The following is a 15,136-nucleotide window of genomic DNA, read 5'->3' as shown; positions in this document are numbered from 1 at the left end:
ACAGCTCTGAGGTTGTTTCATTTGGGGAATTTCGGTATCAAGTTAGAGTTTCAATAGTCCGGCTGGCCTTTTGTCAGGACATTCGAAAGAATTTAACACTTACACTGGCAGCCCTGGTTTCTGAAAGACCTGTGTGACGTTAGACCTTTACTACTGGTATCAGAGAAGCCCACAGATTGCATAAACTGAGCGCCGCGCTGTGTGGTGATGCTGAAATTCAGTTTGTTTTTAGGACAATAAAGGGACAAAATATGGAGCCTATCGTTGTATTGGCCAATACTTTGGATTCTGCTTTGTGCTCATGGTAGGTTGTAGTTAAAAACTGGACTTAAACACTGTTTGAAATGTACAGTAACACCCCCGACTCTGCTGTTTTCTGTTTAATCATTTTTTTTTTTTGCCAAAATTGAAATGAGCCCTGCTGTTCTCATTTGGTATCAGCAAGTACACAAAATTTCAGGACTTGACCATTCGTCAGCAAAATAACGAATCCATGCATCTAGAACAGCCATGATACTGATGTCTGATATAATTTACCTCCAGGCAGACCGAGAGATGCTGGGGAAGTTTATGTTGTGCCGCACATTCCTACTGAACCTACAAAAACATAAGAAACAAAACATTTCTTTACCATTCTTTTGGAATAATTGGTGTTTTTTTTCAAGCTGTTTCTATGTATTATAGAAAAAAAAGATCATGTGAAGCTGCATTATACATATTTGTTTTATGGCAGATTTTTTTTTTTTTTTTTTTTTTTCATGTTCCACATGGAATCGTGTGGTGGAAGTTATCACGTTTTTATTAGCGTGCAAGCAAAGTGATTTACTGTATTCACAGTTAACCTTCATGGCTCAAGTCAATAACGCTTAACGGTTTTGTGTTTAAAAATAACATGAGCTTTTCTTTGTACTTCACAGGGAGAAAAAACAGAAAATTCATGATATTAAAAACAACATTAAAGAAGCTATAGAGGTAAGAAATTGAACTTTTGCCTCATTTTCAATGATAAAGTCTGAGGTTTGAGATTTTTTTTTTTTAAACTGCTTGTAGCGTGTTTCCTACCTTGGTGGCAGCAATGATAAAGACATTTGATCATTTCCAGCTCTTTGAGTGAATGATAAGACAGAAACTCAAGAAAAAAGGCAAAATCATGGACCACAATACAATCTGTTTGCCTCTGAGAGTGTGTGTGTGTGTGTGTGTGTGTGTAACAGTGTCCTGTCAGAATTAATTAATTATCTATAAAAACTTTGAGCATAAAAGTCAAAGTCATGATAAATTATTTATATATTTCCAGGCAATAAAAGAGCCTGACAGCAGCTTTCAGAATGGTTATAAAATACTGAGTGATGAACTTCAGTCACCACTTTTCCTTAAAAACGGTTCCGTAACAAACTGAAATGAAGCTCCTCATGTAGTGTCGCTGTTCACGCTGTTGTACTCTTTAAGTGTCTCGGTGTTGATGGGTTTTCCTATTAACTGTTGTGTTAAATCTTTCTTTCTTCCGTCTTCCTCATGCAGACGATTGTGGCTGCCATGAGTACACTCACACCGCCGTGCCAGTTAGCCTGTCCTGCAAACCAGTCCCGAATCGATTATGTCCTCAACCAAGTAAACCAGAAGGATTTTGAGTTTCCTTCGGTAAGTTGCACGTTGTTTCTTTGAGATACACTGACTCTCTGGCTCCTCTACAGCAGCTTGCTTCGTCCCTCTTTCAATTGCAACTCCTATTTTATGTCTTATTGTCACCTGGAGGTCCATGAAATTCATCTATCATCAACGTCTTACATCTTATTACCAGAGGCAGTTTTGTAATGACTCAACCAACAACTTATTTAACGCTGTGTCATTGGGGTACTTGCAGGTCCTTCAATAGTTTTTTTTTTTCTTTTTTTTTTAAATTCAACTTAATTAGAGCTGAAGCAATTAGTTGATTAGTCAGTTGACAGAAAATAATCGATTTATTGTCTCTGGTTTCCTCTTGAGTCTTAAATGTGAATACATGCTGGTTTTCTAATTCTTCTGTCATATTAAACTGAAAATCTTTTGGTTTTGGACCGTTGGTCGGACAAAATAAGACTTTTTAAATATGTAAACTTGGGCTCTGGGAAAACCTCGAGGTGCATTTTTCACAATTTATCAACCAAACGATTCATCTTGAAAATAATCTGTAGAGCAAATAATTGTTAATTAGCCGCAGCCCTAAAAGTAATTCCATTTTAAGACCTTCAAAATTTGCAAATCTTAATCGCAGCCTGGTTTATACTATTTTTTCTTGCCAGGTATCCAGCTGATGATGGAAATCAGCTACATTAATGCACATGTAGTTTTTTAATAGATATAAATACAATTATATACATATTGGATGTTTTCCAGTAAAATTGGTGTTAAAATTTTATTGGAACTGCTATCAAATGTGAACCCTGCAGGTCTCCTGGCTAGGTGTGCTGTAGGTGAGCGAGGTACCTCACACGGCAGCCTTTAGGAGTCTGCCCGGTGTGTTTGCGCAGCGATTCAGTAATTAGCAGGTGTGCTCCCGCTTGGGAGGCTGTCAATTGAATGAGCCTCTCACCTGAGAGACCCGCACCGCCTATTAACGCTGACTGTCTGTAATAGCCCTAAATGTGTGTAGGGGGACATGTCCTCCAGAGACGCGGAGACTCAGAGGGATTCCCCCCCCCCGTGAGCTGAGCTCCAAGCGGCCTGCTGCAGGTCTCGCTGCGGGACCAGATATTTATTTATTCATTTACTGACGTCTTCGGGATCACTGACGGTTTTTTTTTAGGGTTTAAAACCGATTCTACAGGTTCCTGTCTTAGACTGTTAGGCATCTGAGGTCCATCCTATTCAACGCTCCGGGGCCTGGGGTCTGTAATCTGGAGCTACCGAATCTGGTTTCTTGTGAATAATTTGCAGATATGTGCTGTTCCTTTTCGATGTAGCCGTTGAGAATTACGGAAGGAGGTCCTGTGGACTTAACAGTGTTTCAGGGAAAACACCATGGCCGTAAGTTGTGCTCCTGCACAACACTATCGATAGAAGAACTCCCTCAGTTATATATCAGTTGGATTAATGAGTCCAGTGGTCAGGTGTAACAAATGGCAGTAAGACCTGTCGGAGCCCTGTGTGCTTCTTTAAAAGAACACCACTCAGTGCTACTCATAAAAATCTTGGGGATTCACTATTGCATTTATGATGAAACCTTTCGATTGAGCTCAAACGATTAGTTGATTGATTGATTAGTCGATCAGCAGAAAAATAATCTGTGACTGTTTTTAATAATTTTTTTGTCTTTTAAGTCATTTTTCAAGCAAAAATGCAAAAATATTTCCGGGCTCCAGCTTGTTACATGTGGGGATTTGCTGCCTTTTCTCTGATTTTATATCGTTATAAATTTTAATATTTTTGGGTTTCAGACTGCTGTCTGAACAAAACAAGACATCTGAATATATCATGTTGCGCTTTAGGAAACTGTCACACGTTTTTTTTCACTATTTTCTGACATTTTGTAGACAAACCGTAAAACAAATAATCAAGCAGATTAATCGATAATTAATATGAATTAGTTGCAGTTCTGTTTTTCAAAAATAAAACGTAATTTTCAGTATATCTATGGAGGATCATGCATTTGATTTAGTGCTTGAACAAATGTAATGCAAATATTTTTTATCTCTTTCACACCACACATGTCCTGCCCGACATTATAAAGTCATTGTTGATTTATTTTAAATTGTAGTTAAGATCAAAAGGTTTCCAAAGATTGTTTGAAATCTTGGAAGAAATTGTATTAAAGAATCAAATTTGTATAACATTTTTAATTTCATATAATGGTCAAAAAGAGGTTTTCATCAAGTATTTGTATAATATTCACCTATATGATATTGTTTATATAAATGTGGAAAATTATTTATTTAACTTTAAAGCTACTCAACTAAAAAATGAAAGAAAAAGTGTAATATTATTTAAGTTATTAAATAGCTTTCAATTGTTTTCTAATATGGGAAAGGTGAGGCAGAGGAAGAGGAACACTGTGTCTGCCTTGTTTTTTCCAGCACAATAGCTTCAGTGTTGAAACTTTTTTTTCTTTTTTTTTTTTTACAGCGTAGATTTGTCTTTAGCAGCTGAGTTTCCAGTGAAGAGTGTGTGTATTTGTGTGTAAGCAAAAGGAAGTCTCCTGATATTATCTCCGTTACGTCATGGCAAATTTATTATGCGGGCCTATCTTGAACTGACCCTTCCCTTGGGCTGTCAGTCCGTCACCGGACCTCCACCGAAGACCTGCGGGGTCTCGATATGGAAGGGCGAAGACCAGCACTCAAACTTTGATCTGACACTGAGTTTGTCTGAAGCGATTCTTCCCTATGAAGCGAATGGTGGGTTGTTTGGGAGAGAGAATAGAGTAGAAAAACTATCTGATAGGCTCAGCTTTTCCTCTAACTCCTCCACCATCTCCTCCTCCTCCTCCTCTCCGCTCCCCCTCGCCTGGCCTTAGGGCCTACTGGAAACCAGTTGGACTGGTTGACGCTGCCTTCAGCAGGGGAGGAAGAGAGAGAGAGAGAGAGAGAGAGGAATAAGCACGAGGCCTGGATTGAATCTCGGTAGTCTCTATTTTCTTTCGAGCTTTGTGTCTGATCAATTATCCTCCTAGTTATTATTCACCAAAAATATTTTTTCTCCTAAAATATTAAGAATAAAATGGAGCATGTCTTTCTGTAAGATAAAAAAAAAAAACTGTTACTCAGGCCCTTTTATTCCCTGATCGACTGCTGCCATACCCACCTGTCCTTGGCTTCCTTGCTCCCAGCACAGTACAGTGACGACACCCTCTATCCTTCAAAACACTTGATTTTTCCAAAAAAATCCTTTACTAGGAAAAAAAGCGAGAAACCACATTAAGAGCAACAGAGGAGGGATCCCTCTTCCAGGCAGCAGGTGTTATGTGTGTATATACAGACAAAACTCTCCTAACCCTCTAGATACTGGAGCTGGATACTTCTCAAGTCTTGAATTCACTACTGTAAAATGGAACTGGTGTTCTCTACCTTGTTCATATTGTTCTTATGTTACTTGCTGGTGCGTCGTAAAGTAACCTGTGATTTGGGCTGCATGTGGAAGACATCAGCATGAAATAGGACTTATTAGTTAAAAAAAAAAAAAGGGGGGGGGGGATTTATGTATTAAGTCAGTGAAAAATAGTTCACAAATTGACGTAAAACAAAAATTCTTAATTTTGATTCTTCGGGACTCTGAACTGTCATACATTATGGATCCACTTGGTCATCGGTAAATATAAATTCATTTGACATTTATGCTGCATGTTGGTTTAATTGCAGGCTTACCTGTAGTTTTCATCTGCACTGGAAATTCCTTAGTTTTGTGTTTCAGACTGATGTGATGATCAACAGATAAAACACACGCTGCGCTCGACTCAGTAGTTACACTTAAAAATTAAAACATATTTCTACCTAATTTCCACAGACTCGACCTGCAACATAAAGTGACTCAGTGTGACACATTTTCTAATTAGGAATTTTTTGTTCGTCTTTCAGTTGGAACTTAAATGGATATTGAAGTCTGTTTATGAACAATTTTTCACTTACCTCCGACATAATTTCCCAGTTTTGTTTTATAAACTTGAATATAAGAAGCAGGTAAATGTAGCAATTAACACTTTCTCCGTTTTCTCCTATAATTAGTACTAAATTGCGTCGACCTTTTGTGGAAATATCCTTATCCTAATTAAACGCTAAATACCTGCTTATTTTTAGGAAACTATGCGGTAAGAAACTATGGGATTAATAAAGTAAAGCGTTACCTTTCAACTTTAATCTGAAAAACTGGATTGTTTTTTTTATTTTTTTATTTTTTTGTTATCCAAAGTTTGTCATGGCTGATACATGATCCGCTTAATAAGGTCAGTATTAGGGCTGATACTAATTTGGCATTTTGCATCAGTGTCACCTTACTTTTAAACAACACAAAAATATGTAAGAGATTTTTTACAAAGAGCAAGAAATTGACGGATTTTATTGGAGGATCCTCCGTCTGTGAATCCAGGTTTTAACCGCTACAAAAACCCAACAGCCCAGAGTAATGTACAGTATTGAAATAACACCTCTGGTATGTCACCTGGTAGATTGCTCAGAATACCTTTTCACCAACCTAATTCTATAAATGGAATTTGATTAAAAATAAATCATGCATGCAAGGGCGTCTCACACTGGATTGCAAAGTACGGCTGTGGTCAGGCCACCTTCTCAGATCTATTCCCATTAAAAAACAACAAAAAAAAACAACAACAATAGTAAAAAAAAACAAAAAAACAAAAAAAAAACTACAAAACTACTATAAGAGGTGTCATGACATTTTTTTTTTATTTGGTCACACTCTGAATTTTACACGTAGCTATGAATTAACTTCATGATGGAAAAACATTTATTCTTAAATTGAAGCGGTGACGAAGAGAAACAGATGGAAAAGCCTGAAGTTGAAAATTCATGACCTGCTGTGTGTTTCTTTATTATTGTGTGGTGACTCTGGCACTTTATTATTCTCTCTACCTTAAAATAGAAAAAACAAAAATCACAAGCGAGTCTTTGGTTACACACGGAAGTACGAGTTGATTTTATTTGCTTGGCTGATTAGTTAATTACAGAAGGTTTGTCACTCTTTAAGGTCATGTGTGAAACTTTTTTTTTTTTTTTATTTCTAATAAAAGCCACAGCTTATTTTCACTCTGTATCTCCCTACTATTTTTATTTTTTCATGTTGGCAGTCGACAACTGTGTTGATGAACTGATCATTTAAATTAAATTCAATTATTTTTCTTGCTGCTTTGTGGTTATTAAATAGCTACTGTTAAATATGACTAGAGCTGCAGCTATTTATGTTTTGCATCTGATTAATTGTTTAGTCTACTAAATGTGAGAAACTGTTTAAAATAGAACTCCTCGAACCCGGGGTGGCGACCAGAAATTGTTTGTTTTTTGTCTGATCAGCAGTTCAGAAGCCACAAATACATGACGATATAATACATTTATTATGAAACTGATTATTAAAAATGTTGCTGATTAATTTTCTCCCAATCGATTAGTCAGCGAATTGTTTCTGTACGAAACATAAAGGTTGTCACATAATGTGACAAAGTCTTTTTCCTATTTTCTGCAGTCTGGTTCTCCAGGTTATCTGCAGGTCTTGAAGGTTTTAAAAAGTTTTTAAGTCTTTTTCATTTTAAAAAGTCTTAGATATTTTTTTCTAGCCTGCTGTCAGCCATAACATTAGTTATAAAATGTTAACGTGTGATTTTAGCAAAAACTGGCAGGAGAGTCCCCAGTACAGTTTTTACCTCTGATCTTATATAAAAACTCATATATGGACCTTAAATTAATTAGTTATATTTTTAATTGGTTAAACTATCCATCCATTCGTTCATCCATCCATTTTCTGCTGCTTATCAAGGTCCAGGTAAATGGTCAATTAGTGATATTATTAGGAATTACTGTCATAAGGGCTGCAGCTAATGATTATTTTCAGGACCGATTAATCGTTTGGTCTATACAGCACTGGAAAACAGTAAAAATAAAAAAAATTCACAATTTCCCAGAACCCAATTTAATGTCATTAAATGTCTTGTTTTGTATGACCAACAGTCCAAAAATCCCCAAACAATCAATTTATGATAATGTAAGACAAGAAAAAGCAAAAAATTATCACGACGTTTGTCATGTTTGCTTAAACAATGAATAATCGATTATTAGAATAGTTCCTGATTAATTTTCTGTCTGTCAACTAATAGATTAATTGACTAATCATCTCAGCTCAAATTGTTACGTTCTACTGGGAAATACTGGGGAAAAAAAGTGACATAAATGTCAATAAATTCATGCACTTGGTAAAGAGGCTTAGTCGCCCCTATTGGTTTTCATTGATCTCTGTCATACTTGGGACAGTATGATCATGAAACGGGCATTAAATTGCATCCTAAGTGGTGTTAATAAGTCTTAAATTCAACTCGATGAACACTGAAACCTCGTTCTTCTATGCTTCCTCCTCCCTTGAGTCTGTAAATTAACCCCTGGAAAACTTTTTCTGTTCAGTGCTCTTTGCGGCCGCCTGCCTAGAATCTGTCTTAGCTCATATTCTGGCTGAAAATCGGCGAGAGATGAACACATAACAAAGGGAAACGCACATGAAAACGAATTATTTTACTGAGGGCATCAACTTGCGTGTTACGTTACCTCGCACAGAAACATGAAGAGAGGTGGAACTGGCTCCTCCTGATTGCGCTTTGCATGCAGTCATTTCTATTGCTTATTACGGGCAGCTGCTCTGAGGAAATGACGGCGCTTAACGATGTATCAGCGTCGCTCCTGTTTGACAGCATTGTGTTGTGGATAATGGCAAACAGCGCCTGTTGTTACACACGGAAGGGTCACCCCGTCCCATTCATGTGTCCATATCCCTCACTGACATGCTGCTCATTGCTAAATCCCGCTTACTCTCAGCGGAATGAAGTATTTTTAAGAGTATACAGTTTATCTCCCCGGCTCATAATGGCTTATTTGTGCCTGACCGCATTGTATGCGACCGACTGAAGATTGTAGCGAGGAGATAGGCCTCGGCGTAGTGACAGCCAAGCCTTGTGTCAGTACAAAGCTCTCCACTTCTTCATGAACTCGGTGAACTGTTCTGTTTCCTGCCTCTGTCAGAGTCCTCTCATCTGCTGCTCCTCTCCGAGCCGGACTTATCACTGACTCCTTCCATCTGTCCTGTAGCGTTTTCACCCATCGAGACCCAGACGAGAAATACGGTTGTAAGCCAGGGAGGCGAGCCTGTCCAGAGATACCAACTAGACCCAGTTTTTTTCATGTATTACCATCCACTATTGTCTGCAGTGGATCATTTGTTGCTCGCTGCATGTGGTGTATTTTAGGTCTGATTATGAAAAGCTTTTTCCAACAGTATTTCTCTTCTCTTCCCACCTCTTCTCTTTTAAGGCTGCAACGATTATTTTCATTGTCGATTAATCTGTTGATTGTTTTCTCGGTTCATCGGTTAATTGATTTGTCTATAACATGTCCAATCAACAGTTTAAAACCCAAATATATCGAGTTTGTTATGTATAATAAAGAAAAGCATCAAATACTCACATATGAGAAGCTGTCATTTGTTGCTTAAAAAAAAGACACACAAACGATTATTTAATTATCAGAATAGTTTACTGATTCATTTTCTGTTGGTTGACTAATGGATCTTCTCTTCTTTGGAAAGCCCAGGAAATTTTTAGGATTGCACATTCAGACTCATCACCAGCTATTTCTAATAAAGACTCCCGTTTTACTCACACATGCTCCGTGCTTTTTGTCTGCCTCTTCTTGTGATATCACATCTTCATTTCCGAGCCAGAACAAGAGCCTGACTTGCAGTTATTTGTAGGTATTGGTATGTTGTTGATACAGATCCCTCTTTCTCTTTCCAGGAGTTTTATGACCATGCAAAGATCCTCTGGCAAGACGAGGGTGTGCGGGCCTGCTGGGAAAGGTCCAACGAGTATCAGCTCATCGACTGTGCACAGTAGTAAGCCTCATTTGTTCACCTCTATACATGCACTTGGAATTAAACATATTCCTACACAAGCTCACACACACACACACACACACACACACACACACACACACACACACAACACACCATTCAGTGTGCAAACTGTGGGGTGTTTGGGTGTTTAGCCATGTGGTTTATGTGAGTGCGAGGACCAGAGGGTTCATAAGGTGACAGTGAACACTGCGATACCTAGACAGGAACATCACAATCTGTCTCTAGTTTGGTTCATCAAATGTTCAAATGAGGGATAAAGCATGCGTTACTATTTACAAGATAAAGCTGGCGATATTCACTATTTGTCTTTATTGTCAACGAATCCCCTTGGAAACACCAGAACGGACAATACGTTCGTCTGTCTCGATACTTTTCGACTTCCCCGCCCTGTGGCACTAAGGCCCGCGCCACCCGTTCGCACTGAAGGCGTAAAGCTGCAAAACAGTCATGAAAAATATAGTTAAAATTTTTGAAAAGGCTTCAATATTTTTCCCAAAAACTACAGCGTTCAGCTGTTTTAGAAAACATTGCTAAAACACGAATAACTTTTGTTGGGGAATACTTTCAGCCTTTGGTTTGGGCGAAGCCGGTCTGTACGCTACTTTTGGTCCAGACTGAAATATCTCCACAGATATTTGACGGATTGCCGCTAAATTTGCGCCAGACACTCTCGGTCCGCAGAGAATGAATTGTAGTAACTTCGGTGATCCCCTTTTCATCTAGCGCCATCATCGGGTCACAATGTCAAACTGTCCGATACTTTGGTTTACTCAAGTGTATCAGCTGCACTTTGTCATTTAGTGCTAACTATCAAACGTTAGCACACTCTAAGCTAAGGTGGTGGACATCAAGCCTGCTTAACATCAGCATGTTAGCATTGTCATTGTGAGCACGTTAACATCATGACATTACCATTAAGCTCAAAGCAGCGCTGTGCCTACGTACAGCCTCACAGAGCCTCTAGCATGGCTGCGGACTCTTAAACAATGGAGGTCTGTGGCACAGAGGAACAAGTGTATCAGGCCGTGGCTACACAGACGATACTTGTTAGCAGGAGCAGTTTACTGTTCGTGTTTGTTTTGCTATTTTATTGGGAATTAGCGACTTTAAGAACAATGTAGATTACCACCAGATTTGCCCTTTTAAGATTTAGTGTTGCTCGTTTGAAGATGCCCTGCTGTGTATTGAGCAGTGGCAAAAGTAGCACTTTCATGTGTAGCCTTGTTCTATTGGGCTGCAGGTTAGTTAGCGGTCTTGCTAAACAACTCAGACACTGACCTCATGGTTGGTGTGATCGCGTCCTAGCGCCACTGACTCCTGAACGTTTTTGTTAATGATGTTTTGCGGATCGAAATTATTTGTTGCACACGCTGAGACATTTAATTTTTTTTCCCCCAGACCCTCCGCTTCCTGACCTTCCTCTGCCTGGCTCTCCTCCTTCTGTTCCAAACACTTTCTTTCTTTCTTTCTTTCTCTCTTTCCGGTATTTTTTTTCCTATCCGCCTTTCGATCTCAGTCAGGCCTGCCTTCGTTGTAAGGCATGCATTGGTCACATGAAGCCAGGGCTCTTGGAGGGTGGAGGCTCGCTGACTCTCTTCCATGTGTACCTGTGTGTCTGTGTACAGTATGTGCTGGTGGGTCGACATGCATGTGTGAGGGGGTCTGTCTTGTTATATGTGACTTTATGCGGTACTTACATTACCAGTGTTAATACTGATGTATCAGTTCATAATTTTACCCTTACAGCTGGTCAAGGTGGAGGCAGGTTTAACTACTTTATGACATTTATTTTCATTATCGATGAATCTGCCGTCTATTTTTTTCGATTAATTGTTCAGTCTAAGAAATTTCAAAGATTTTTTTTTGAGACTTTTTAGAGCCCGAGTCCACATCTTGTTATGTCTTTTGTCCAATCAAAACTCCAAAACCCAAAGATATTCACTGTAGTATCATCCATGGCAAAGAGAAGCAGCATATCCTGCCATATGAGAAGCTGCAACCTGAGAATGTGCTGTGAATGACTGAAAGGATTGGATATCAGAGTAGTTACCATTATATTTTTGTCGATCAACTCATCGATTAATCGGTTAATCTTTTTAGCTCCACTTTATTTAAAGTTCGGTAGTTAAGTGTTTCCCAACCTAGGGGTTGAGCTCTAACGTAAGGCCTACAAGATAAGATTACCATGTGTTTTTTTTTTCTTTAAAATCTTAACTTGAAAACTACGTAGCGGAAAAAAAATTATAATATTTTTCTCTGAAATGTATGGTGGTTGAAGTACAAAATAGCATAGAGTAGAAATACTCATGTAAAGTAACTCAAAATTGTACTTAAGTACAATACTTCAGTAGAGCTACAATCATAAAATTAACTAATGAGTTGATCGACAGAAAAAAAATCAACAACTATTTTAAAAATCCATTGGTCGTTTCATCATTTTTCATGCTTCTAGTTTCGACTTCTGTATTGTGAGCTGCTTTTCTTTATCCCACGCAGGGCTACGGCTAACCATAATCTTCGTTATCGATTTTTTTTCCGCCAAATATTTTCTTGATTAATCGGTTTGACTGTAAAGCGTCAGAAAATAGTGAAAGGTGCCCGCTATAACTTCCCAAAGCCCAAGATGATGCGTTCAAATTGCAGACTGAAACAGTCGAAAATGCAAAAATACTCAGTTTACAATCAGAAATGGCAAAAAAAAAAAAAAAAGCAGCAAATCTTCACATTTGAGATGCTTTAACCAACGAATGTTTGGAATTTTTGCTTGAAAAATAATCGAATTTATTAATTGATTATAAAAATAGTTGCAGATTGATTTTTTTTTGTCGATTGAATAATGTATGAATTGACTAGTCGTTGCAGCTCCTATCTTATATGATTGTAAACAGAATATTTTCCAGTTTTTCGCTGTTAGATGGACAAAACAGGGCTTCAGGGAAATGTGGTTGTGAGATTTTTTGGGGGGGTATTTTCTGACATTGCATAAACCAAATGTTCCTCAATTAATGATGAAAATAATCGTCAGATTAATCGATGGTGAAAATAATTGATCGTTGCAGCTCTTTACTTGAGTAAATAAAGTAACCGTAGTCACACTACTGACTTTATGTGTGTCCTTGTAACTTACATTGCACGCGTGGCCACAGGTGTTTGTTGCTTACCGTGTGTGGTGTGCAGCAACTGGGGGAGGGGGTGGGGATCAGTTGAGGCTCTCTGTAGGATGATCATGAAAAACCTTCTTTGTAAGAAAGGCGATTGTGGACAGGCAGAGTTGCAAGCTAATGGAGAGACAGAACGAGTGAAAAAGAGAAAAGGACTGACGAGACAGATTGAAATAGAGAAAGAGAGGGCTTCCCTGCATTGCGGGACCTCTCCTCTCCTCTCCTCTCCTCTCCCCTCCTCTCTCCCACACCCAGCAGCCCCAGTGTTATGGATCAGATGCTGGGCTGGGTGGCCAGACCGGAAGTGCTCCCCTCCCCCCTCTGTGTGCTTATGTAAACGGAGAAGCAGAGAAAGAGAGAGGGGAGAGCTATTTTTAACCCAGGCAGGCTGCAGAAGGAGAAAGAATGAGCGAGTGTGTTAGGAGAGAGGCAACTTCAGCATTATTGATGAAGGTTGTTAGCATTAAATGAAAATGTCAACCCTCGATCAGCGCGGGGAAAGTCAGGGCCACCCAAAAGGCCCCTCTGCCTCTCTGTTTTTAAAAAAAATGAATAATATCATCTGAGTCATGTGGGGGGGAAAAAAATAGAAAAAAGTTGACAGGGCAGTGATGCTTTGTTGACACTGACAAGAAGGAAGTCACTGAAGCTTCCCTGAGGGTCTTTTTTGCTCCTGTGTGATGTTTTTTTGTTGTTGTTGATGCTGGTTTTTATCAACGCTACCTGGCGCCTTTTTACGGTGTTTGTTTGTGAGGACGTTGTTGTCCTTGATTTACATGTGGATGTGTTGAGTTCAGATAGTGTTGGTTAGGTCGCTGTAACTGTAGGCGATCCGCATGCTAGGCCCAAACAATGTGACCGTGACCCCCTAACAGGACAGAGGCAAAGTGGTGTGTCTCGTCCCAGAAGACGAGGCCTGTTTGTCAGGTTTCGGAGATGATTCATCCATACAGAGGTTCTGAAACATTCACGCATTCCTCCCATTTGTAAATCACCTCCGAGATCCCGAGGAGAAATCTTTCCTTACAAGGAATCATCTGCAACACGTCACTTCAAAAATCATCTTAAAAACATCTACACATTGAAGATTTTTCTTTTTGTAAATTTAATATCCCTGATCATTTTTCATTCAGTGATTAAATGCACTACCAAATGACTATTTTACAAATGAGGACATACTGCAGAGTCGTAGTTGGGATAATCAGGATTTCCAGAAATGCATTTAAGAATTTGTTAGTGCATATTTAGCATTAAGGAATGTAATAAATAAAACTGCTGAATGAATCTGTCCTTAAGATATGTTATATCAAAACATAGCCTGGCACGTAATCCCCTAACACTTTTGTAAGAATTAAAGAAACAAGATATAACGTGTTAATTTTTTAGCGTAAGAGTTGCTTGGTAGGCAGATTTTGTTACCTTCAGACACAGCCAGGCTCACTGTTCCCCCCCGTTTTCAGTCTTTGTGCTAAGCTAAGCTGAGCTAGGCGGCTGCTGGCTGTAGCATTTATTTTATTCGTATTCGTATTCACTGTACAAACATGAGAGCGGCATCAACCTTCCCATCTATCTCTCTGCAAAAAAAGCCAACAGGTGCACTTCCCAAAAATGCCCGACTATTCCTATAAATGAGAAGAGGAAAGATATTTGTGAGTGGAATGTGGCATGAAAAAGAAAGCAAATGCAAACACATGGCCCAAAAGGAACTCATGAGACATTTCTGCCCGGTTGTGACACTGAACAAAGGCTTGTATGAAAGGACCCTGTTCACATGCAACTTGTCCTTTTCACCCTTTGAACTGTCTGTCTTTGGTATGCTTTAGAAATGGCAGCGCACAGTGACACACTCTATTAGTTTATAGGGCTGGCAAAAAAAAACATAAATACAAAAACGATTTTCCCCATTAATCGCGATTTTTTTTTATGTGAATGATCCGATGGCGATTCTTAAAATCCCGAGGTCGATCCTTGCGTTTGCGCCTTCTTCTCAGCAAACGTGTACGTCTGCGCCAAACGTCCTGTGTATGTTGTGGTTACTTGTCGTCAGTGGTTCAGTTGGGGCTGCATGAGGAGTAAAATGTCTGCTGTCCCGTAAACCCCGTAAAGGGAATATTTGACTTACATTCACCAGGTAGCCTCTAAATGAACTATGATGTCGCTCTGTGTTTGCTGGTTGAGTAAATAAGCAGCTGTTTGCTAACATCAACTTTTTAAAAGTGATGATATATCAGTGTCGAGTTCGTAGCTTGTTTCTGCTTCCCCAAGTGGCCAAAAAATCAGTTATTGCAGTGTTTAAGTGCTTAAAAAATTGGATCAGAGGTGGGATAAAATCTTTTTTCCTTGTATTTTAAATCACAATATTGACGTATCTTGTGTTA

The 15,136-nt window shown here is 38.9% G+C and overlaps 1 protein-coding gene across 1 annotated transcript in view; it reads left to right on the top strand.

Annotated features, from left to right (window-relative positions):
* LOC120783487 (guanine nucleotide-binding protein G(s) subunit alpha-like) overlaps positions 1-15,136 on the top strand; it is a 35,843-nt gene that overhangs the window by 6,769 nt on the left and 13,938 nt on the right. Inside the window, exons 4-6 of the mRNA XM_040116548.1 lie at positions 918-972; positions 1,522-1,641; positions 9,479-9,576. Of these exons, the coding sequence (XP_039972482.1) occupies positions 918-972; positions 1,522-1,641; positions 9,479-9,576 (273 nt within the window). The remainder of the gene's footprint in view (positions 1-917; positions 973-1,521; positions 1,642-9,478; positions 9,577-15,136) is intronic.

The sequence above is a fragment of the Xiphias gladius genome, chromosome 21, assembly GCF_016859285.1.
Source record: "Xiphias gladius isolate SHS-SW01 ecotype Sanya breed wild chromosome 21, ASM1685928v1, whole genome shotgun sequence".
In the NCBI taxonomy this organism is placed as follows: Eukaryota; Metazoa; Chordata; class Actinopteri; order Istiophoriformes; family Xiphiidae; genus Xiphias; species Xiphias gladius.
The sequence above is the reverse complement of the archived record's forward strand: the minus strand, read 5'-3'. Positions and strand labels throughout refer to the sequence as shown.